The sequence below is a fragment of the Ylistrum balloti genome, unplaced genomic scaffold (genome assembly GCF_031769215.1).
Source record: "Ylistrum balloti isolate Yb309-2 unplaced genomic scaffold, AGI_CSIRO_Ybal_v1 Utg370676, whole genome shotgun sequence".
NCBI classification, from domain to species: Eukaryota; Metazoa; Mollusca; class Bivalvia; order Pectinida; family Pectinidae; genus Ylistrum; species Ylistrum balloti.
In genome coordinates, this window is record NW_026782408.1 from 38510 (window position 1) to 64545 (window position 26036).

General features: G+C 36.2%; 1 protein-coding gene and 1 long non-coding RNA gene across 4 annotated transcripts; both read right to left on the bottom strand.

Annotated features, from left to right (window-relative positions):
* Positions 1-230: 230 nt before the first annotated feature.
* Positions 231-4646, bottom strand: LOC132557471 (uncharacterized). Of its 3 annotated transcripts, none has more exons than XR_009554509.1 (3): positions 4565-4646; positions 3901-4011; positions 231-1770 (listed from the first exon to the last, which is right to left on the bottom strand). It is a non-coding gene; the product is annotated as an uncharacterized LOC132557471 (long non-coding RNA). The 3 variants fall into 3 exon arrangements; XR_009554508.1 differs by having other exon boundaries at positions 3901-4014; positions 4565-4635; XR_009554510.1 differs by having other exon boundaries at positions 3901-4014; positions 4571-4629.
* A 7159-nt stretch (positions 4647-11805) lies between these two features.
* LOC132557465 (uncharacterized) lies at positions 11806-19151 on the bottom strand. Its single transcript, XM_060221952.1, has 2 exons — positions 18910-19151; positions 11806-13392 (listed from the first exon to the last, which is right to left on the bottom strand). The coding sequence occupies exons 1-2, from the start codon at positions 19149-19151 to the stop codon at positions 12093-12095; spliced, it is 1542 nt and encodes a 513-aa protein (XP_060077935.1). The 3' UTR covers positions 11806-12092.
* Between the last annotated feature and the right edge of the window lie 6885 nt (positions 19152-26036).

The window sequence follows — 26036 nt, forward strand, 5'->3', positions numbered from 1 at the left end:
AATACCATAAAAAGGACTGTAAATGAACTGGTTTATGATGTGAAAGCAAACAGATTTTGCTTTTTCTGAGAATTTTCCAAAATAAAATGGCTTTACTGGACGAAAAAAAAGTTAAGGATCATAAAAAATGAAACAACCTTTTAAATCTTTAAAGAAACGTGACAAACCTTGGAACATTTTAAATGTCATGTTTGTTTAGAAGCTACCAAGAGCTATTAACAAGGAGTAACAATACCAGGTAAATCAAAGTGTTACATCATCAGAGTCACAGAGACAAGTCCAGAAATTGATATCAGAGGCTTAGTAGGGAGTATGATCTCCAAAACGTTACAATATTTTCGTTAAAATATACAAAAATCAAACCTCAGAATTTCCTGAGTATTTATCAGTCATTTATTCACACTAACAGTGCACTAGAGCAGTACAATATAAACTCATGATACACATGCATACACCCTTACCAACACATTGGCTGTACATTCAAAAAAGTAAGGGAGCCAATATGGGTAACATATAAATTCCTCTCAGAATATATAATGGTAACAATTTATGACCCTTCACTTATTTTGTCCAGTAAAAATCATGTCAATTATATGTAACAAAGGTCATTATTTAAACAAGGAACCTCTGGCTTACTAATATGCTCAATCAATTAAGGTAAAGTTCTCTCCAGCCAAGAAATGTATTGCCTCTAGTATTTACCAGGGTTACATACTTCCCTTCCAGGACGGAACTTTTCCTCAAGTATCCAGGAGTTACAAGGAAGTGTATGGGACATGGCTAAGTACTATTGAGTTACTACATCATGTACATAGGCACCAATAAAACAGATCAAGCTAAAGAGGCGTTCTCTACTGCAGCTAGTTATTTACCAGGATTACATAAACATTATACCAAAGTTAATTAATTCACAGTTGAAGGTGACACCAAGACAACATCTGTCTCCCTATGAATTCCTCAAAGCATGTGGATCTCTTCCTAACTCAGTCCATAGGAGACACAGATTTCTACAATATTCAATCTAAAAACTTCTAAAGAAGCCTACAGAAAAACTGATATTTCAAAATCTTCAAATACCTTGTATTTCAAGTAGATCCAGAACAAATTCTGAAATAACTTTCCATGAAAAAATACAAAAATGTTAATTACATAAAAGAACAAAAACTGTAAAAATTACAAATACACAATATCCCAAGGGAAAATATAAAACAATCTGAAAAAGAGAAGATTCCAGGAAAATCTTTAGAAATTATCCTTCTTAATGTATATTGCATATTTATTCACACAGGCATCACAGACACAACACCATTCCACAAATTACATTGTCTACCTAAAAGTCTAACTGTTCATCAGTCTAAGGGAGATAATCGGCCTCAGGATCACAAATCATCACTACTCTGACTTTGACTTCCATCAGAAAAGACCTCACACAATGAAGTCTCAAGATACTGTGCTGCATACATCATTATATAATTGTAGTAATTAAATACAAAGGGTGTTAACTGTCTGTTCCCATCATCATACAGTTGGTTTTAAATTCTGGAAAGAGGCCAGACAGCTATCTCTCAATTTATCAAACCCAAATGGTAAAATGAGACTGCCACCTTCCTCAGTGCCTCATGTGTCTTATCTTGTGAAGGCAAGGTGAAACTGTCATCCCTCTCACTATCCTTTATACCACATCCTTATCCCAGTCCAGAAAATGTCCTTCCTACTGGGACCAAATCCAGTGAACACAAGCTCTGTTTTCTGTTCTGGTACAGCCAGGATCTATACAGGAGAAAAAGAAATTCATTAAATGTAATCAGGACAATTATGTTAGATATACACTTTTTCATGATTTTAAACAATATAACTTCCCACAATGTTTTTGATGTGAAAAGTCAGTGAATTTAATGACAATTGATTAAAAATGTATATCATAGAAATCTTAGAAAAGATTTACCTCTATTTCCCATATTTTACCATGCACCTCTGACCCCAGGGGAGCCAGAATCATAGTTTATATGAAATTGAGTCCCCTTCACCAAAGGATGCTTCTGCGCAAATTTTGACAAAATACTTTCATCTCAACAAAAGGAGTTTAAAGCTATTACACTTAGACAAAATTATTCTGCCTCGACAGGAGAAGATAGGTTTGAAAGGGTTTTGGCGACAATTTTATTTCAATTACAGCAAGCCTCTATTTTCCAATAAGAAACAACTACATATGCCATGCCTATTTAATTTACATACAAATCGGTTTTACAGACAAGCCTATCTAAATGTACATATATTGTGTATTGTCAACATAATGATATATAACATCAAACTCTTTATTTATATCTATTCTGTTATCATTTTTTTTGAAAGAATAGCTTTAAAGGGACACATTTATACACTTAATTATTACACTAAATATTGTGTCCAATAATTCCCACACTAAAGCCTATATATTATTGACCTTTAACCTTGTCCGATGATCACTAAAATCAAATCAAGTATAGATCTTGGTAGGGTTTAGCTCTGGTGGGAATATGAAGTAAAACTCAAGGGGTTCATCAGATATCTTAATTGTATGTAAGTATTTTTATTTGAGAAATAGTGAAGTTGTGACATTTAATCTTAACCGATGACCACCAAAACCTTTGGAAAGGTAATTCTATAATAATCATTTCTACAAAAGATCCACATGAAGTTAAATGAGCCATACTGATTTTTTCCTAAAATACATACCCAAAGATATTTAATGTTTATGTCAGTCCTATTTTAGAACTTGGATTTGTTTTCTTTGAAAACTTACTGAAAATATTTCCTACATGTGTGATCTGTGTAACATTAAAGATCAAACAGAATCATTCAGAGACACAAATATCACAAACAACACACAAACACCTCCAGGTCTGCTCAACTACAGCAAAGGTCAGCTTGATTGTTTCATTCAATAGGAAAAATAATCAGCCTCAACACCACCTGTACTGAGAAGACAAAGTATACAAGACACACTTTTGTGATCTAAAAAGAAACCAAATTCAAAGAGATCCCAGACGGATCTTGGTGCACACTATTTTCATTTGATCTTTGTTGGATTTTTTCTATTCTTTTCTCCTCTTTCCTTTTTTTCACTCTTAATTATATGAAATTTGAAAATTCCCTCTAAAGAAATAGTTTTTATTCTTTAAGTGCCAAATCCAAGATAGCCAAGTCAACCATTTTCTTTTTTCACATCTGTTCTGAGATCAAAAGACCAAACTAAGGACAAAGGTGCACCTATATATCAAATTTGAGAAAAATCCATCTTGTATTTGTCAAGAAATGGTGCTACAAAACTATTATAGGCAAAGTCAAAGATGATCACCTGTTGGCTATCCTGTATTTTCAATCAAACAAAAACAAACTGTGACTGTTAAAAATCAAGATGGTCATCGGTCAGCCATCTTTCCTTTCAGTTTTAAAATAAACTACACGCAAGTAGGGACCAAGGGAAATCAACAAATAAAATTTGAGAATCATCCATCTTGTACTTTGGGAAATAGCGATAAAAAAATATGACTGCCAAGAAAAATTGGCTGCCTGTCTGCCATCTTGATCGTCCAAAATTATCTATAAACAACTAGGGACCAAGGCAAACTACATATGAAATTGAAGACTTATACACTGGGTACTTGTCTAGAGTTAGCAATAGTAACAATTGTTTAAGGACAAACAGACATATGATATGTAACAACAACTAAAATATGTATAGGACCACCTCCACATGGTCGTATTAAACTATTATATGTTGAAACATCATGATACAAACAGAATCATCCCAGAACACATAACACAGGTGTTAGGAAGAATTTAAAACCCAGACAAGGATCTTCAACACCTTGATAAAAATTCACAGCAGAGGAATGAACACCATAACAACTTGTTAACCTGCTACTCTGGAGACTGTTCCAAGTGTAGACAGCATTCCTGGTATGCTCGATGGTCCCGAGTTTTAGCCATCTCCATCTTCAAATGACACCTGAGGACTAGATGTTGGTGCTACTGAAAATGAAACAGATTTACTCAGCACAATAAGTACTAGATCTTTCTATTCAAATGCAGCATGGAAATCATATATAGTTCATGTTACACAACTAGTAGAAGATTAGTGTGACGTTTCGATGACTACACAGTCACCTTATAGTTCTTATAACACAGCCTTGAGAAGATTATAATGTGATGTTTTGATGATTACACAATCACCTTATAGTTCATATAACACAACCTGCAGAAGATTATAATGTGATGTTTTGAAGTGTACATGGTCACCTTCATCAGACAAATGACAAATGTGGGACATACTGATGTATGATAGTCATTATTTCGGACCCTGAATCTTCTGCCTCTTTCTCCTAATAGATAATGTATCATCTGAATAAATTAGGGGACGTAACCAGCGTGAACCAATATTTCGAGAATTTTGCAGTTACTTCCCCTGTCACAACAATTTAACAGAGGTACTGTTAGTGAATTGTTATCAAAGGATGTACATACGTTAGCCAGTATATATAATTTTGTCGCATGTCCATGAATGTATTGAAATGATGTATACCGTTACCAGTTCTGCCAAGTGGAGGCCTCCTCTTTTCAGAAATTGTTTTGTGTTATGTTAAATCACTTTGACAACATTAAAACGTCAGCCTTGAGAAGGTGGCTGCCTGGCTGGTATTTAATCTGGAATGCTAATTACTCCTGAAAAAAAAAAGTAGAAATACATTGATATAAGAGACGAACTTCAATTTTCAACACAATGTCAGGGTATTTCCGTTTTTATGTCATTACACGGGAAAACATTCGCTCTGTGGTGTATGTGACCGCAATGTATGTACTGTATTTTCCCCGGCTATAAGTCGCAATGGTATATAGGCTACAGAGCCAGTTTTTCAATATTTGATCCACATATTTAGCCACAATGGTGTGTTCTTATGATACAATAACAATTATGTTGATCAAAGTTTGTTGATAAAACAGATAATGGAAGGCAATTGATCAACATCGTCAGGGAAACATTTGATACAGTTTCCAAATGAATTATGCACAAATAATCCTTTATTCTATTGATATATTTAAACAAAAAATCTTATAATTCAAAATACATGAAATAGCAAATATCATACATATTTGGCTCGGTGCCATCAGAGATTGTTTACACAAAGGTATACAACGAAGTTACGTACAGTTTACTAAACTATCTCTTCACCACAGTCTATACAATTAAATATCAATGAAGGCCCTTGTTGACAAAATTCTTAAAGTCCCATAATATTTCATTTTATATTTAAATTACATGAAGCCATTCATATTGTAAACAAGCATGGTGTCCATTTTTTTACCAATCTCCAGATGGCCTATCGATCCAAGGGAGCAATAGGCTTAATTGTAAACTTGGTCCACGCCTTCTTGCTGTGAAGTAACCGTGAATGTCAAGAAGATGTTATTGTGATAAAAAAAATCCACAAGAATGTTATTTTCACTGCAATTTTCAAATTATCTTGTATACCATTACAAATGATGGTCCTACACTATCTGTTTCAATCACAAAGACGTGGTGGGCAGATACTCGTAGAAATGCAGTATCGTACTGGCATGCTCCCTTTTCTGCATTCTGCCGATATCTTTTAATGTCCACATCTAAACTGTACCTGTATATAAGCTACACACCCGGCCAACAAGGAAAAATGTGTGGCTTATAATCTGGAAAGTACGGTATGTATAACTTTATCATTGCTGTATGAATTTATCCTTACCTTCAGTTGTTGTCAGCAGCTGTTGGCCTGATTGTGGTAGGGCAATAGATCTCTCCGACTGTCAAGAATGTGGAACTTGACATCTCCTGGTCAGCATACTAGAAAACAAATATATATGTCATCAGAGAGAGATGTATGCAATTCTAGATACAAAATAAAAATTCTGTAGAAACCTTGCAAAGCGTAGGGTTTGTTTTTTTGAGAAAATAAAGGTTCGAAGTGAGGGGTAGACTCATTCTGTAGCTATAGGATTTTCAAAAAACATTTTTCGTGGAAAAATCAAAGATTCTGTGAGGCCACCATCACTGATTGTCAGGGTTATCTCTTATGTTAAACTGACAAAGGATTGAACAATTTATTTATGAACAACAATAATAAATAAGATAACTACTGTATATGTAAACAATCCAAGTAAATATCATGCAAATGTTCAAAAATGTGACAGCAACTAGCAAGACAGGAAAATATTGATTGGTAAAGACAGTGGACTGTTGACACATTGAAAAATATGGCGGTTATGATATGATTGTCTTTTGAAACACTTACATAATTGACTGTTAAGAAATCAACAGTTTCATTTTGTTTGATGTTGGATATCACATCAAAGAGTTCATGAGCACATGTCCATTTCTGTGTGCACTGGGAAAAGTTAGCCTTGACATATAAGTATGCAGACTGTGGAGTAAAACTTATCATCGGACTATGGATCTAATTTATTATTTATTAAAATCAGTTTTATCAGTGTTTACGAAGCATATCTATGAGTAATAATAAATAAGGATAGAGAAGACCATATTACCAGGTTTGGTCATTAATAGGTGGATGGTTAGACTTTGTATCGTTGGTCTGACTTGTCAGCTCGTGGAGATTGTTTATGAATGAATTTTAGAGTATTTTCAACCTCTGCACATTATGTAGGCGTCCACATTATGAAGGTTTTTACGATATGCTACTTAAATAGCAATAAAGGTTTAAATTGTATTATGATATAAATGTACAAATTTTACATATGGATATTTCTCATCAGTAAATTTCTTCACCTGGTCCTAGAGCATGTTGATTTTTCCTGAATGTGCCTGTAGTAGGTGGTCTGATGGCAATGCAGGGCTTATTCAGTGACATGTCACGTTTGGAGGGTGACAAGGTGGCCTGTCCTAGAAACGCTCACCTAGTATTAGTTTGCTGAAATTTACTGATCTTAACTATGGGGAAAATATTTAAAACACTTGTATCTACTTCCCCGTAATAAGTTCCAACTTCCTCCAAAACAGGTTTAGATGCAGCTGTTGGTAACTAAGTTCTCTTCACCAAGAATGTCCAATTCCAACATAATAAAGATGTTGAAGAATTTGTTCTATTTTAAATAATTTAACACTGCCCGTCTGGTCCCAAAGGAGACGAACCAACTGTTCATACAAAATTGGTCCCCTTTTCCTAAGCATGACTCACACCATTTTGGAACAGAATCTAGGCATTTCTAAATGTACTGTTTTGGGTGTGTTGTTTGTACTGTGTATTGTATACTATCACTGTATGATTTATTACCAGGATTCTCCAGCACCATATGCAGGGAAAGTGGCAATTATAATTATCTAAATATTGTTATAAACCTAATAATTATTCCTTATTATGAATAGGTTTTAAATCATTAATTAATTGTATTTTTTATAAACAGCTAAAATAGTTGTTATCACTAAAAGTCCATGTTGGGACTCGGGGGGAAAAGTACTAAGCCATGCCCCACCAGCATTGCTGTAACCCCTAGAAACTCCAGGAAGAAACCCAAACATTTTACAAAACTGATTCCTCTTCACCCAAGGATACTGCAGAGTCTGAAAAATGCACTCGTCCACCCGTCCTGGACAGGTTAAAAATGGCCCAGGCCGAGCGGTTCTTCAACTGGGCTCGTCACTTGGGATGAATGCAGTTAGTTTTTAACGCCAGCACCAATACAAACCTGCTGTCAAGAAAAGAAGTATGTTGTTGTTAGCAGAACAGCACAAGCAGCCTGCAAAAAGGTCCAGGTCTGCTTGAAAGTCTGACTACAGGAGAGGTCAGCTAGATCCCAACATCCATCTATGTAGGGGAGACAACCGGCCTCAGGACCACCTGTATTGAGAAGAAGAGGTGACAACAGATTTATTAGAGACATGTTAACAATCAGAAAAAAACCCAAAATAATGTAACAACAACATCAACAACAACAACAATATATATGACTACCTAATGAGGGAACCTCCATGTGGTGGTAGTCGGACAATGTTGTATACATCAGTGTACAATAGCTAATACCCTCAAATCAATAAAAACTTAATTAAATTTTCAAATCCAACATGCAGTCACTGAACTCTAAATGACCATAACACACATTTGAATTTAAACAGTACTGCCTATTATTATTAATAAAACGAGGTTCTGAATTTATGTGCTCTACATTTACACATAAACTATTATGACAGAGATGGGAACAGTCCAGATCACTTGACAATTCTAAATTTTCAAAGAAAAAGTCTGTGTGCATGTTTCTTTTTCCAATTTAAATCACTGGGGTCCTTAAATGACAAAAGTCCATATTTTCCTGTCCTTGTTACAGGTCCAATCCAAATCCTACACAAGCCATTATCTGGGCTATCCACACAATTTTCTAAGATCTTGTACTTGTATAGTTTGAAAAAATCCTCCATCTTAACTTTTAAAAATCAGGTGTAGGAATACACAATAACACAAATATGCTAATTTGATGTTATTTATAGATGTCCTGATCACTCCAGAAAATAAAGTTTAAAATTTTTAAAAAAATTTAATTTAATTAAAATTTAAATTATAATTGAAGTGATAGATTAAAAATTAACTCACTACCTAATCAGTCATAAAATATAGAACAACCATGCCAATTTGTATGAGAATCGGTCAAAAAATGTGGGTATGAGAAATAAAAACATGGATTTTTAGGCATGTCAGTAAAGGACACTTTTATTTTGAAATTAAAAAAAAAAAAATTTTCATCAACTGTGAGCTAATTCAAACATTTTGGCACAAACAGAATCAGCGTAGGTCAAACAGAACAGGAGTTATGAAGAATTGAAAAACCCCTCTCAGACTGAGATTTTAACTCAGTTTTACATACACTTTGCTGTAAGTACATATCACAGACACCAAGTGTCAGGAAAAATTAAAAAGATTTTGCAATTATTAAGATAAAATTGAATAATTCCTACATATACCTATACAAAAAAGTTTTTCAATTTCAAATTACAACTTCATTTTTTTGTAGAATTTTAATTTTTTTTTAAATTACCAAATTTTAATATTAACTGAACATTTAATCTGCTTTAAAGCATTTTTTCAGCTTTGATTTGGACATGAAATAATTAATAGATAACAGTAAAGACTTACAGTAAACAATCACAGTGAATGACACCCATTGGACTAACTAACAGCCACATGTATACATACACAGACTATCCATGCCAAAGGCAGGGGGGGGGGGATGTTCTCTTTGGGCCTTTCTGTTTACTTATGGGGCTCTCCCTGTTTCTGAAACACCTTTGATGTTATATTATCAAACAGGCAATGATGTGCATATCACAATGACCAATCAAATGGTCAGCTTCAGTTTGATTTTTGTATTCTTAATACATCTGACTACTTCTGACTGACCACTGCTGACCACTACTGACCACTACTGACCATTACTAATATAAAGGGAGACAGAAAGAGAAGGAACAATTATTTCAAGCCTGGAAATGTTCCAAAGAATAAGGGCCAGGCATTTAAAGATGAGGATCCTGAAGTACCTGTCACCAGAGAAGAGAGACCAGCTCTGACCAGAAGACGGACCACCCAGGAATTTCAGCTGATCACCAAGCCTAGTCCTCATGGCCTTTCCCTGGTAGCAACAGATACTGGAGACAGACCATGTCCAACACGGATACTAGGGCCAGCAACTGTTACAGCTGAAGAATCCAACTCCGAGCCTGTGATAGAAGGAAACCGGATCATAAACGTAGTGTTGATGGTGAAAATGTGGAATGACATTATCAGACTTCATGCCGGACAACCTAACACTACAGCATGCATGGTACCAGAGTTTGAACTGGACACCGAGCGGAAAAGGGCTCTGGGATGGAGTTGTGCTGTCCGATGTAATAAATGCCAGTACAGATCTCTACTGTATAAACTATATAGAGAGGCAGACACCGATAAGCCGGTACACTGTGTAGGGAGGTCAAACATAAACTTGTTTCAACTCAGCTCAGAGGAAATATATCAACGCCAGCACAAATATAAACCTGCTGTCAAGAAAAGAAGTATGTTGTTGTTAGCAGAACAGCACAAGCAGCATGCGAAAAGGTCCAGGTCCGCTTGGAAGTCTGACTACAGGAGAGGTCAGCTAGATCCCAACATCCATCTATGTAGGGGAGACAAGCGGCCTCAGGACCACCTGTATTGAGAAGAGGTGACAACAGATTTATTAGAGACATGTTAACAATCAGAAAAAAAAACCCAAAATAATGTTACAACAACAACAACAATATATATGACTACCTAATGAGGAAACCTCCATGTGGTGGTAGTCGGACAATGTTGTATACATCAGTGTACAATAGCTAATACCCTCAAATCAATAAAAACTTAATTAAATTTTCAAATCCAACATGCAGTCACTGAACTCTAAATGACCATAACACACATTTGAATTTAAACAGTACTGCCTATTATTATTAATAAAATGAGGTTCTGAACTTATGTGCTCTACATTTACACATAAACTATTATGACAGAGATGGGAACAGTCCAGATCACTTGACAATTCTAAATTTTCAGAAAAACAAATAAAAGCAAGTCTGTGTGCATGTTTCTTTTTCCAATTTAAATCACTGGGGTCCTTAAATAACAGAAGTCCATATTTTCCTGTCCTTGTTACAGGTCCAATCCAAATCCTACACAAGCCATTATCTGGGTTAACCACAGAATTTTCTAAGATCTTGTACTTGTATAGTTTGAAAAAATCCTCCATCTTAACTTTTAAAAATCAGGTTTAGGAATACACAATAACACAAATATGCTAATTTGATGTTATTTATAGATGTCCTGATCACTCCAGAAAATAAAGTTTAGAATTAAAAAAAAAATTAAATTTAAGTAAACTTTTAATTATAATTGAAGTGATATATTAAAAATTAATTCACTACCTAATCAGTCTTAAAATATAGAACAACCATGCCAATTTGTATGAGAATCGGTCAGAAAATGTGGGTATGAGAAATAAAAACATGGATTTTTAGGCATGACAGTAAAGGAAACTTTTATTTTGAAATTAAAAAAAAAATATGAAAATTAAAATAAAAAATTTCATTACTTTCAAAAAAGGTAATTGAACAGAATTACAACATTATAACAGCATAAGGGGAAAAGGACTTGCTGTCATATTTACATGTGGGACCCTACAAGTAAGTACCTGATTTTGTTTTTAGCTCCACAAGCTGAACATGACCTTACCAATTGTTGAACATCTCGACACATTGCATTCCGAAATAACACTGCTGAACCGGTGTGTTCCCTGAACGCATACATGTCTAGAACAATAGGTAGAAACATCAAAGGGAGGGTAATTATAGTCTATATCATACATGTATTATATTTACCTGAGATATTTTACCTGTGGATCTACCTGTGTTACCTGTATTAACCTGTGATAACTTGCAGAAAGAAAACTAAGATATCAATATGAAGTTCAATTTATTAACTTTTCTTATGATAATATTACAATTGATTAAATTTAAAATACATTTAATATAAAGAAAGAACACAAAGATGCCAATATTTATGAATATATTCTATCATAATAGCACAATTACCTTTAAATAACATGTAACTTCAACTAAAATATCAAGTTCAACATGTATGAATATATTCTATCATAATATTACAATTAACTTTAAATTCAAATCAAATCTATAAGGTACAATATTTTGATCTAAAGAAAGATCAATGTACAACATATCAGCACATAACTAAAGACATATATACAGCACTAGGAAATGATAAATATATGCAGCACTACTACAAAAACTTATAAATATACAGCACCAGGAAATGACAAATATATGCAACATGACTATGAATACTAATAAATACACTGCACTTATATGTCACACTATTAGAAACTGATTGATGTTACAGCACTAACGGCATATACGAGACACTAAAGACTGATAAGTGATAACACTAATTCAATGATGAATATATAGCACTGACATAAATATCTGCAACAATGACACAACGTACAAAGTCATTCGTTTTGCTCAGAGCAAGTCTAGGCAAGACATTTCAACCCAAGTGAAGAAGCTCAGATGCTGCATCAGCGTACGCAATGATGTCTATGGTGTTGCTCTCCAGTCTCTGTTTCAGCAGGGCAAGGCGGGTGTCAATGTTTCTGTACCTCTTGGGTCGGGGTCGTCTGGTTCCACCGGCGCGTCGTTGGAGTCTTGCAATTTCGTTGGTAGCCTGAATGTCTTTGAATGTCTGGATGATCTCGAAGATGTTTGGATGGGCGTGTTGCACAATCTTCTTCAGCTTCCCGTGCCAGGCTTCTAGGTGGTTGGTGGTACGTGGTCCATCGTTGTCGTAGTGGTTCCAAACTGGTCGGTCTCCATCCACCCATTGGTCAACAACATAGTCCGTGAATGGTGTCACGTCAGCTGGTAGGTCGGCGTACTCAATGTCCTGTAGTGCGTGAAACCAGACATCCTCAACTTGCTGCTCAGGTACCAGAGGTAGGACTGCTGCACGGCGAACCAGTCTCCTGATGTCTTCGTTGTCCCGGTATGGAAGCTGTAGTCCAGTCATCAGTGCCTTTCTCCAGACGCATTGGGTGTAGTGGAAGAAGCAGCCCTTGATATCGGTCCCTGGGAAGACGGTGCGGATTGCGTTGTGGACAGCTGTCTCAAAGTCAACGAATACTGTGTCGGGCGACATGGGTAGGTGGTTGTCTGCCATGAATGTCTTGAGTAGTGTGAAGAATCTTGTGTAGATGTGCTGACTTTTCCCGGGTAGAAGAGAGTAGACAACTGGGTACATGGATCCATCTATCTCAATGTGTATCGTGTAGATCTGATGAAAGATGTTGGGACACGTGTAGAAAGTACCATCACAGTAGATGCGGTCGGCGGTGGCGAGCTCAGCCAAGTCCTCTGATGTGGCGAAGACAAGGATTCTGTTCTGGTCACCATCGTCAATGTGTAGGAAGCGCTCTCCAGTGTTGGTTTCCGTCCATCTTCCCTCGAGATCAATGTCCTGGGTAGTGGTTGGTAGCTTTGGTGTAAGCTTGCGTCTGGCTCTGTACAGCTGTGACTTCTTGGAGTTGAAGTTGGGTATCTTCTCTACAACGGTTCTTGTCTCTTCATCCCATTCGTTGTCACGCAGTTTGCAGAGTTCCTCACTGTAGATGGTAGGGATTGGTCTGATTTCTTTCTGGCAGCGGTCAGTGATGCAGTTCATGATCTCCTTGGCTACGATGCTTGCATGGTCTCCCGGGTGATTGTGTGGTTGCCGTCCAACTCCTACTATGATGTTGTTGCGGGTGTTGATTGTAGCAAGGCAGTTGGTAATGGTGCATCTCCAGTAAGTTCTGAAAGAGAAAAAGAAGATATTAATGTCTGGTTCACATAAATGTATAGTTTGCAACACTTGAGATTTATATGTAGAAAAAAAAATCTATCAGTGTTTCAAAGCAACACTTACTGTGACTTCAAGAGTATGATGTATAAAAATATGATTTATTATTTTCATTTATTTATTTATTCATCAATTTACTTTTTATCTCTAATTATTTCTTCCTTATTGCATACATAAGAGCAAAAAAGTCCATTGATACAATTTATGAGTTTTTGTTTCAAGGATAGAATTAACAAAATATTTCTTTTTACAAAACAACTTTTACATCAGTATTTACCTTTCTCCTCGAGATGATCTAATTCTGTACAAGTAACCATTATATGATAAGTTGTTACCCCCAAGTCTATTTCTAATGAACTTAAAATTTAACTGAGCGTTAGCCATGATTGGGAATTGAAACACTAGAAGATTTGTTGAATGATAGCAAAGTAAATTATACCAATGTGAAAAATGTGGGAGCTTATATAGATAAACTGCATGAATAGCTTGGATACTCACCTCAAAGTGTCATGTCATCTGTAGCTTTGGTCCTATTAACTGAGTTCATCAGTTTTTTAATTGATCTTTGAGAGGTGAACAGTTTTAGATCAATTAATTTATTTAGCAAACATCATTTGAATATAAAATTTACTATACAAACACTTTTTAAAGAAAATAATCAAAATAATCATATCAAGCAGTTATTGTGATTTGAATAAATGAAATTGAATGCATGCATAATTGTGCATAAATTAAAAAATATTAAAACAAAATTGTACACAATTTATATCCTTCATCTTGTAAATTGAACATTTCTTAAATAATTTGTTTAAAGTTTATATATATAATCCATACAATTGTAATTTCTTCTGTTTTTTTTACTTTAAATAAGTCTATTATACACTATATGTCCTCATCTGTAATTTCCCACCCTAAAATCAGGATGCCTGTACACTCACAGGTAAATACAGGTAACTTGTACAGGTAAATATAACTACCTACACAAGGAAACAGACTATAATCACTGTGTAAACATATCACCCAAGACATGTTTTTAAAATGTATGCGTTCGGGGATACAGCCGCTGAACCTTACCTTGGGTCTTTTTAAAGCCATGATGGCCCCTTGAGGGTGTATCATGGGCTTGTCTCCAAACTTTTCTGACATGACCTCTGGTATGTGTCAAGGAATTCTATCCATCAAATATATCAATACAGTTTAGTTGATCACTTCTGAGCATTTCTAATCAAACAGATTTAACGAACATAGCTGTACTTTTTCTTATTCAATACATAACTCCATCTTGTAATTAAAATATAATTTGGCATGAGGAACATTCTTTTTCAAAGGAAAACTGACAGAATGCATTAACTGGTTACAGGACACCAAGCAGAAGCTGACAGACCCTGAGGCATCATTCTAAATTAAAAATCACTCACAACCTGTCTGCCAGTAAAACATGTAACTGTTGCAATAGATGTCAATACACATAAAAAAATAATATATGAGACACTCAAAATGTACGTGCAGAACTTTACACAAACTGAATAGCTAAATTTAAGAGTAAATTATCCAAACTACTGCCTATATGCCTCAAGTAAACTTCCCACTACCTGACAGTACAAGCTTCATGGCTGATGTAAGGAATGTGCACTTTCTGCAGACTCTTAGCACCATCATCGAGCAGAATAAGGCACAATCGAGAAGAAAACTGACAAGCAGAACCAATTATTTTTCTTCTGATTGCCTGGAATAAGTCTCAAATCTCAGTCAAAAATCTTATTATTAAATTACAAGAAACTTGCAATTTACCAAACATCTAAATACAAAAGTATTACATGAACTAAATACCATCCCCTTCACCTATTACCTACAACAGTAATTACATGTACACATAATAAAAACTATACAAAGAAAAAGGAAATAACAAATATAACAAAAATGATAGACTCTTCTGCTGGCATCGAGTGAGTTATCTCCCTTAGACTAGATATCAGTGGGGAAGCCATCACAAAACAAAATTCTAACAACAAGTATCTGAGTATGTATTTCATAATTAAAAGTAAATGGTAAATAAATGGTTCCAGCTTGATCAGAATCACATTTTTTGCTTCATCAACTAATTTCATCGTACTCTAAACTAGACCAAGACAGCTGCCAAACACATGAGTTGGCAGAAAAAAAACTCCACCCTAACAATTGTTGACAGGGAGCAAGAGCAGAGTTTACCTGTTTTGTTGGTGTTTGAAAAAAACAATACTGATGACCTGGGGTAACCCCGCTCGTCAGTTTCCAACTAATACATCTGATAGAGCTGAACCTCCAGCCACTCTTTTAATATACCTGTTAATCCACATCTACTACTAGCCCTCCTATTTGCTACCCCTACTAATATAAACACCATCTAAACATACTACTAGTCTTCTTACTTGCTACTACTAATCCAATACCTCCCTAATATACGTGTTAATCTGTGCCTTCTTCTTGACCTCCTATCTGCTACTCCTACATCTTTAAAATCCCCTACAAACCTACTCTTCATCCTACACCCCCCTAACATACATGTTAATACCTGCCTTCTCAGGGACCTCCTATCTGCTACTCCTACACCTATAAACTTACTCCTCATCCTACGCCCCCTAATATACATGTTAATCCCTGCTTTCTCCTGGACCTCGTAACTGCTACTCCTACTCCTATTAGCTCCCCTACAAACTAAATCCTAATCCTACACCCACCTCAGATACATGTTAAACAGTGCCTTCTCCTGGACCTCCTATCTGCAACTCCTACTCCTATCACCCACTGTCAACTTACTCCTAGTCCTCCTACTTGCTGCTCCTAATCTATACCCCCCACCCTTAATATACATGTTAATCCCTGCCTTCTCCTGGACCTCCTATCTGCTACTCCTAATCCTATAAAGCCCCTATAAACTTACTTTTAATACTACACACACCTAACACACGTCAATCCTTGCCTTCTCCTGGACCTCCTATCTGCTACTCCTACTCCTATCAACCTACTCCTTCTCCTAATCCTACATCCCCGCTAATATACATGTTAATCCTGCCTTTTCCTGGACTTCCTATCTGCTACACCTACTTCTGTAAACCCCCATCTAAACTAACTCCTTCTCCAACACTCCCCTTAATTTACATGTTAACCCCTCCCTTCTCCTGGACCTCCTATCTGCTATTCCTATACACCCCCTCTATACCTACTCTTAATCCTACTTGCTACTCCTACTCCTATAACCACCCTATAACCTAAATCCTCATCCTACATCTCCCTAACTCACATATTAAGCTCTCCCTTCTCCTTGACCTCATTTCTGCTACTCCTATAAACCCCCCTACAAACCTACTCTTCATCCTACATCCCTCCCTAATACACATGTTAATCCTGGCCTTCTCCTGGACCTCCTTTCTGTTACTCCTACTACTATAAACCCCTATACAAACATACTCTTCATCCCATACCTCCCATGATATACATGTTAATCACTGCCTTATCCTGGACCTTCTATCTGCTACTCCTGCTCCTATTAACCTCTTGAAACTTACTCCTAATCCTACATCTCCCCTAATATACATGTTAATCCCTGCCTTCTCTTGGACCTCCTATCTGCTTCTCCTACACCTAAACACCAATCTAAAACTACTCCTAGTCCTCCTACTTGCTCCTCCTAATCATATACCCTCCCTAATATACATGTTAGTCCCTGCCTTCTCCTAGACCTCCTATCTGCTACTCCTACTCCTATAACCCCTCTATAAACTAAGTCCTTATCCTACACAACTCTAACACACATGTTAAGCTCCCCCTTCTCCTAAACCCCCTATAAACCTACTTCTAATCCTACACCCCAACCCCCTAATATACATGTTAATCCCTGCCTTCTCTTGGACCTCCTATCTGCTACTCCTACTCCTATAAACTTACTCCTAATCCTACATTCCCCCTAACATACATGTTAATCCCTGACTTCTCTTGGACCTCCTATCTGCTACTCCTACTCCTATAAATCCCCTGTAAACTTACTCCTAATCCTACATCCCCCTAATATACATGTTAATCCTGCCTTCTCTTGGACCTCCTATCTGCTACATGTTAATCTCTCTTCTTCTGGACCTTCTATCTGCTTCCTACTCCTATAACTCCCCCCCCCCTATAAACCTACACCTCATCCTACACTCCCTTAACATACATCTTAATCACTGCCTTCTCCTGGACCTCCTATCTGCTACTCCTACTCCTATAACCACCTTCTAAACCTACTCCTAATCCTACACACCCTAACATACATGTTAATCCCTGCCTTCTCTTGGACCTCTTATCTGCTACTCCTACTCCTATAAACCTACTCCTAATCCTACACCCCTCCCTAACATACATGTTAATCCCTGCCTTCTCATGGACCTTCTATCTGCTACTCCTACTCCTATAAACCTACTCCTAATCCTACACCCCTCCATAACATACATGTTAATCCTGGCCTTCTCTTGGACCTTCTATCTGCTACTCCTACTCCTATAAACCTACTCCTAATCCTACACCCCTCCATAACATACATGTTAATCCTGGCCTTCTCTTGGACCTTCTATCTGCTACTCCTACTCCTATAAACTAAAACTTACTCCTAATCCTCACCCCCCTAATATACATGTTAATCCTCCTTCTCTTGGACCTCTATCTGCTACTCCTACTGCTACTCCTACTCCTATAAATCCCCCCTATAAACTGGACCTCTACTCCTAATCCTACATCCCCCCTACATCTATACATAACATGTTAATCCCTGCCTTCTCTTGGACCTCTATCTGCTACTCCTACTCCTATAACCCCCCATAACATATCCTACTCCTACATCCTCCTACATATAACATACATGTTAGTCCCTGCCTTCTCATGGAACTCCTGTCTGCTACTCCTACTCCTATAATCCCCCCTATGAACTTACTTGTAATTCTACATCCCCCCTAATATACAACTTAATCCCTGCCTTCTCTTGGACCTCTACTCTATAAACCACCTCTCCTACTCCTACTCCTATAAACCTACTCCTAATCCTACACCCCTCCATAACATACATGTTAATCCTGGCCTTCTCTTGGACCTTCTATCTGCTACTCCTACTCCCTATAAGACCCCCTATAAACTTACGTGCAATCCTACATCCAAGATAAAATACAAGTTAGTCCCTGCCTTCTCCTGGACCTTCTATCTGCTACTCCTATAAACCCCCTCTAAACTTAGTCCTAATCATACATCTGCACCCCCTAATACCCATGTTAATCCCTGTCTTCTCCTGGACCTCCTTTCTGTTAATCCTACTCCTATTAACCTCCTCTAAACCTACTCCTAGTCCTCCTATTTTCTACTCCTAATATACATGTTAATTGCCGCCTTCTTCTGGACCTCCTATCTGCTACTCCTTCTCCAGCACCTGTCTTTACAACGCTTAGACCTAACCTAATCCTTGCTTTACCCTAACATATAACTTCCTAAATTCCTTAAAGTGAGGCGCAGCATTTCATGGACCCTTTCACCGAACAGTCTGGCAGAGAGGAGGCACCATTGAACCCTGTTCTCCTGTCCTTGATCCTTCACGTCAAAGGCCTGAGTTAGGTTAAGGCTGACCTGACAGCCCTTGAACACCACCAGGCAGAAGGTTTGAGGCTTTGTCCGCCATGAGATGTGAAACTCTCCCTCCTTCCTAACCCCCGACATTTCCAATCTATAGAGGATAATGTGGAATACCCCCATAAATCATGCCCTATCATACCCCCCTTGAGTGCAAATCATTGCAAACCCCACCCCACCTTTCACATGAAATACAACCAGCCCTGGCCTAAATCCTTCCCCAATCAACATATCCACTAAGTCTACCACATCCTGTACTCTCCCTACCGACTTTACAATTAACCTCTACCAACTCTAAGCCAAACTTACTAAAGAACTTTCCCTCCCTGTCTCCCTTTATTAGCCCTGCCTATCAATAAATCTATGGCCAATAATGACCACTTTCCCCTGAACATAGTAGCTGTAACTCAAACTTAACTCTGTGGTTAACACTTACCTACAATAGAATTAAAATTAAAGATGTTACAACCTAAGTAATACATCTAACTAACAATAAGTCCAAACTAACACCTACAATGCTGAAAGTCATTCACACAAATCTTCAGCTATAGTGTAGTGCAAAACCCTCAAGGTCACCTGCCTGGTCCACGTAGACCTAAGGAAATGTTGATAACAGAGTTCAATGTCCAGCTGAGGCACAACATTGGGGATTTCTCCAATACAGTTGCATCCTGAGGAAAACAGAACTTCCACATCAATTGTTGTGGAGGAAAGTCACAAACTGTCACTTCCCTTAATTAGTTTTCAGTTGAAAATTTCTTCCACCAGCTGGAAATTCTCTTTGCCACAGGCAGGTGTCACATCAGGTTCACAGGAGTCCTTCTGTGACTCCCTCCCCGGGTTGGTGTGCCAGCGATGCAAGTACATATGAAAAGTTGAAAAAAACTATTCACTACTATCATAATAAGTAATTAAACTAGTAGAATAGAATCACATTATAACAACATTAACCTAAATAATAAACTCTAAGTGAGATCATAGGTCCCACAACACATCAACTTCTGCGGCCGTCTATGTTGACGTCCAAGTCGTGATACTGGGCATACCCACAATTCCTCCTTGGGTTCACCTATCTCTATGGGTTCATGTTTGTCTATATAGTCCACCTCATATCGCTATCTACACTGTCATGCAAAAGAGCCAGAGTGTCCTCTAAGAGTTCCTCCCAGACATCATCACATGCTGGTTCCCAAGTCTTGTCCCGATCAGGAACCTGTGCTTCCATTCGACCCCCAAGTGCCTCCTCCTCTTTCTCATCCCATGGGAGATAATCCTAAGCCACTGTCGCCTCTATTCTTTCATCATAAGTAAAGTTTCAATCCATTAAAGTGTACAGCTTATTGATTCCTGCTCCCAGACCTACAAAGGATATAATTAACATCTGACAATGTTGCTTCAATCAGAAAAGGCCCCTTCCAATATTTCAAAATTTTGAATCTCATCTCTCCTACATCTGACGGTATAAAGCAAAACATTATCATCACCCCTAATGACAACCCATGGATTTTAGAATTATATTGAAACTTCTGTTCCCTCGGCTATTGTTTTACATGTTCCCTTACAATAGTTTCCAGAGGCAAATGGAGGTCCAAATCAGATTGGTCAGTACTTAGTATCCCAATTAAGGTACAATTAAACCTTTCCACCAACCAGTCACATCTGGGGTGATACAGAGAGGTCCTAGTATTTCTCATCCCTAAGATTTTGCAAATTTTCTTGAAAAGGCTTGGACTCAAAATCTGGACCCTGGTTCGTGTTAAGAATGCCACACCTAGAAAAGGACTTACCAATAAGTATCTGTGCTATGGTTTTTGCTTCCTAATTGGGTAAGGGGGATGCCTTTTTTCACTTAGAAGAAAAATCTCCTACTACTAATATTCATTTGTTTCTCTCTGTTTGGGAAAGGATCCTAATAAGTATATGACTATTTTCTCCATAGCTTTACTGGCTGTTGTATCAACAAGAGAGGCCCTACAAGTACAGCTCTTCTTAACCCCGTAATCATTTTTTACAAAAACTTAAATGTAATTTTTCGATATTGGATGCTTTATTCATTCCCCAGACCTCACAACTATAATTCAAAATACTAGCAACATATGTATCAAAGACATGAAGTTGTGTTTCAATGTTAAAATCAGTTTTCCTGCACACATTGATTACAGCAAAAAGTGCCTTTTTTCCTTGTACTGCAATATTTTTTCTGAGTTTTCCTGAATTTTCTATTGAAAGTTAACAAAACACCTATGTAATTAAACTCATTGATACTTTCTAGTTTGCATCTGTTCCATTTATCACTTTCCTTGATTTACCCCCGTTTGTAAAAACCATCACTTTTTTTTCTATATTTATAGTTAACCCCCAATCACTGGTATATATCAACAAAGCATCTAACACATTTTGTAAACCCTCAGGTGTTTTCAGTTAACAGAACCATGTCGTCTGTGCACAATATTAAATATTTTTCCTGTCTCGCCCTCTTAGATAAGTTTATATCATAGGTTTTGCCTGTTAAGGAAGTCAAATGTTTTCTAATAATCAATAAAGCAGCAATACAATATATTCTTATAGCACTTTACTAGTTAACATCTGCAGAACAAATTTCAATAAGTCGTTTATTCAAAATTGAAGTAAAAAGTTTTCCTAAGCAACATATTAATGTGATACCACAATAGTTATTTGAATCATTTCTATTGCCCTGTTTAAAAACAGGTACTATGTTAACAACAGACCAAGATTTTGGATAGTTTCCAGACTTAGAAATATTATTAGATAATAATACTAGATGTGGTAGGAGTATATCTTTATCCTTAATGAAATATTCATTTATTCGTAAGTTGTAAGCACCAGCTTTGGAAGTATGTTATTTGTTACAATTTTTTCTTCAGTAATGTCATCATCTAATTGGGTGGTCGGGTGGCGCAGTGGTAACACACTCGCCTTTCACCTAGCTGACCAGGGTTCGATTCCCGGAACAGAGGTGAAAAGGTAAGGGGTCACCTGCCCGACCACGTGGGTTTTCCCCCGGGTACTCCGGTTTCCTCCAACAATAAGACCCCTCACGCGCTTACATCCGGGCCAACAAGAGTGATTGACATAACTTGTTTCGCAATTGTTGTAAAATAAATAAAGTTTATATTTATATCTAATTCTTGAAATATAGAGTCAGGTACATTTCCATCTATGTAAGCATTCAAATATTCCAAATCATTTTTTTTTCTCATAAATCTGTGGACGATTATACATGAAAATGATTGAGGAAAGCTTGCTCATCTATATTACAATGTAAATTACTAGTATTACCATGTTTTCCAGGCAATAACCTGCACCCAAGTATAAGCTACAGGGCTGGTTTTTAGCAATTTTTTTTAATTGATCCATGATGTGGAAACCGTTATGTTGACCAGGATGTAATAAGCTATTGTAAACTTCCTCTATGGCTTCTGAAGCAACCATGAAAGTTCAGAAGATATTATTGCCATTCATATTAAAGCATACAATTAATTAAGTAAATCCACAAAAATGCTATTTTTAATTCAATCATAAAATCATCCTGTATATGGTTGCAAATGACATGACGAACAGGTAATCATAAAAAACTTGGAACCGACCTCTTGTACATATGTACTGGTATCCTTGGTTTAAATCACTATTTTTTTTTTTTTTATTCTTAGCGGAAGCATGACATGTTACAGCAACCAGAATTATCAGGGTACAATGTCACAGAGGTCAATAGTGCAAGTGAATGGCCATTCCAAAATACATAACAGTCAGGAACTGATATCCATATGATACGTTTAGTGTTATTAACATCAGGAACATATCTTGATGTACTTGACAAAAAGTTTGCAGCATCATACCCAACAGTGTCGTCTTGGATAAAATCATCATTACTGGTTGTCTATTAAAATCACCAAAGACAAATACTTTCCCAATACCTCTATACATAGAAATCTGTCTTCAAATGAAGCGAGAAGATCATTATCACATTTCTCATAGAAAGTGCTGTTGATGGGAGGAAAGTAACAAGAAATAAATAAGTACTAATGCCATCATTAGATAATGATCTTGCTAGCTTTATCAACATGATATTGTCATTACTGTTATCCACATAAGAGCAAAATTTAGATAGACTAATAAACATAACAACTCCACTACCTTTACCATGTAGTCTTGGAAACAAGAAACATTCATACTCTTTCAATTCTATCGCTGAGCTATCAGTCCTATTGGCATTGCAATATAAATACAAACATGATGTAATGCTATGGGTGTTGTCACTCTATAATGTCAATGTATTGATCAAAACCAATAATAGACCATGATGAAACCAAGGCTATGACCACTGTTTATTTCCACAAGTAAGTGTACAGGAAAATTTGGACTATGTCTTTAAATAGTCCCTTAAAATGGATTACCCCCAATCAGGCCCCACTTCACATCCAAGTATTACTGATACCGACTCAAATGAACACATGTGTTTTATTGTTATTGCAAAGTTTTTGTAACTATTTTCATTTTTCAAGATTTTCATACACATGAATATAACAAAATAAACATGTAGAATAACATTCACAATGATACACTATCTTCTTCCTCCTCCTCATCATCATTGTCATCATTCATCATCATAATATTACATTAATAATATATCATACATTATAAGTCATCATCATCATCACTACATTATAATCATCATCATCATCATCATCATCATCATCATCAAAAACAAAAAACAAAACTATGACAATAATCATTATCATTGATTAGTTTTAATCCCTAGGATTCAGGTGTATCAGTATTACCAGAATGCATTGTTTGCTATACACATGTTTTTTTAGAGAAAGAGAGAGGGGGTAAGGAGAGTGGGAGAGGGAGAGAGCAGGAGGAAGAGAGAGACAGAGAAAGAAAGACAGAGAAAGTTGTCACGGAAAATTAAACAATGTGTCTATCAAGGAGTTGTACAGTATTTAAAAGCTTCAGTAAGTATTTATGTACTTCACACTTGTCGGCATATTCAGGGTCATGTATCTGTTTCCATTTCCTCCAATTATTATCTATTTTGTGATAATTATCTCTCCTTTTCTAACAACAGAATACTTTTCAATGCGATAGGCATCCTTAATAAGTTTGCACAATGCATGTATTGATAAGGTTGATTGTAAACATCTTGTCCTATAAATATATTGTTTTATTGTTAAAATGATCATATTATCAACCCTCTAATTCAATAACCCAAAAATGAAAGTTTCTTTATGAAAAGCAAAAGGAATGAATAAGGTATCAAGGAGAAATTCAAAGTCTTGAAGGAACTTTTGAACCTCTGTACAATCCCATAACATATGAATTATTGTCTCTACTTCAGTTTTACAATGGTAACAATATGGACTATCAACAAGTCCAACTTTGAATAAAAAGGCATACATGTTCAGATATGATGATTAATTCTATATTGTAACCAATGTAATTTAGAACTTTTAGTCACCTGAAAAGGAGTACTATATATTTGTTTCCAGGTTTCATCTTCAAAATCAAACAAATCATTCAATTTTCTTTTCCCATTTGAGATAGAATTATTTTTACATAACAAGCCATTGAAGTCTTTAGTCCCCTTTCTATGTTTCAAAAATATTTCCAAGTTTGTTGGTATATAGGAATAGCTTATTGTTATATTTGCAATGTTACTGGACAAGTGATTTTGTTAAATAAAAATTTTAAATAAATGCTTTGATATGTAAGAAAGTCTGTGCATATGCCGTATTTGTGCATAAATTCTGCATGGGTATAAAATGAACTGGTATTACAATCCTTAATCATATCATTTATATAATAATACCTTTGTTAAACCATTCTTTATAAAAAAGACTGTTACCCCCTATCATAAAGTGTTTGTTATACCAAATAGGAGTTTTCAGTATATGTATTGCATCCTTATCACTTTCTTTAATAGCTAAATTTCTGCATGCCTGAAATACATCTTTCCAAAACAGGTTTCTACATCTCTGCTGACAGTATGCTATATAATCAGGCCCACAGTTGTTCAAAATATTTCTATCTGCATATATATTAAATAATACTTGCCATTTACCCGCTGATGTATAAAGTCTGCGGATCCATGTAAGTTTCAATGCGTCAATAAAAGACTTTATGTTAACCATTTTAAGACCCCCTGCCAAATAATCTTTAGTTACAACGTCTCTTCTAATTTTATCTACTTTACTATTCCATAGGAAATGGTATAATTCTAAGTTTAATTTTTTTAATACAATCATCATCCAGATTAGGGAGTGATATAAAAAGGTGATTGAGTTGTGATATAAGTAATGACTTTATTATATTTATCTTTCCTATTGGTGTTAAAATTCTTCTGCTCCAGATCTTTATTAATGACTTCAGCTTCACTAACTTCTTGTCATAATTCAGTTTAGGTATTCGGTGTAGGTCAACATGAAATTCTAGACCAAGGAGTAGAAATGAATTTTTCCCCCATTGCAAGTTTAATTCTGGGTAGTATGTCTCATCACTATATTTTTGGTCCCCTATCCATATAACTTGAGTTTTACTTACATTGATTTTTAGCCCACAGATTTTTGCAAATTTAGTGAGTTCCTCCAAGGATTCCTTTAATGATTTCTTGGTTCCATCTAAAATGAGAGTGGTATCATCTGCATACTGAGAAATTAACAGAGGAAAATTGTTTACTTTTATACCATTTATACACTTGTTATTTCTCAATTTAATAGCCAGAATTTCTGCACATAATATAAAAATATACGGGGCAATTGGGTCCCCTTGACGGCAGCCCCTCTTGATATCGAGGAAAGATGAGAGATTACCTTGATTAATTGAAATAAATCCTGACTGGACTAAATTTATTAATTTATCTAAAACTGATTTCATTCTTTGAGCAATTGAACCAGATGCAATTTTATAAACAATATTTAGAAGACAGATAGGTCTCCAGTTTTTCAGAAA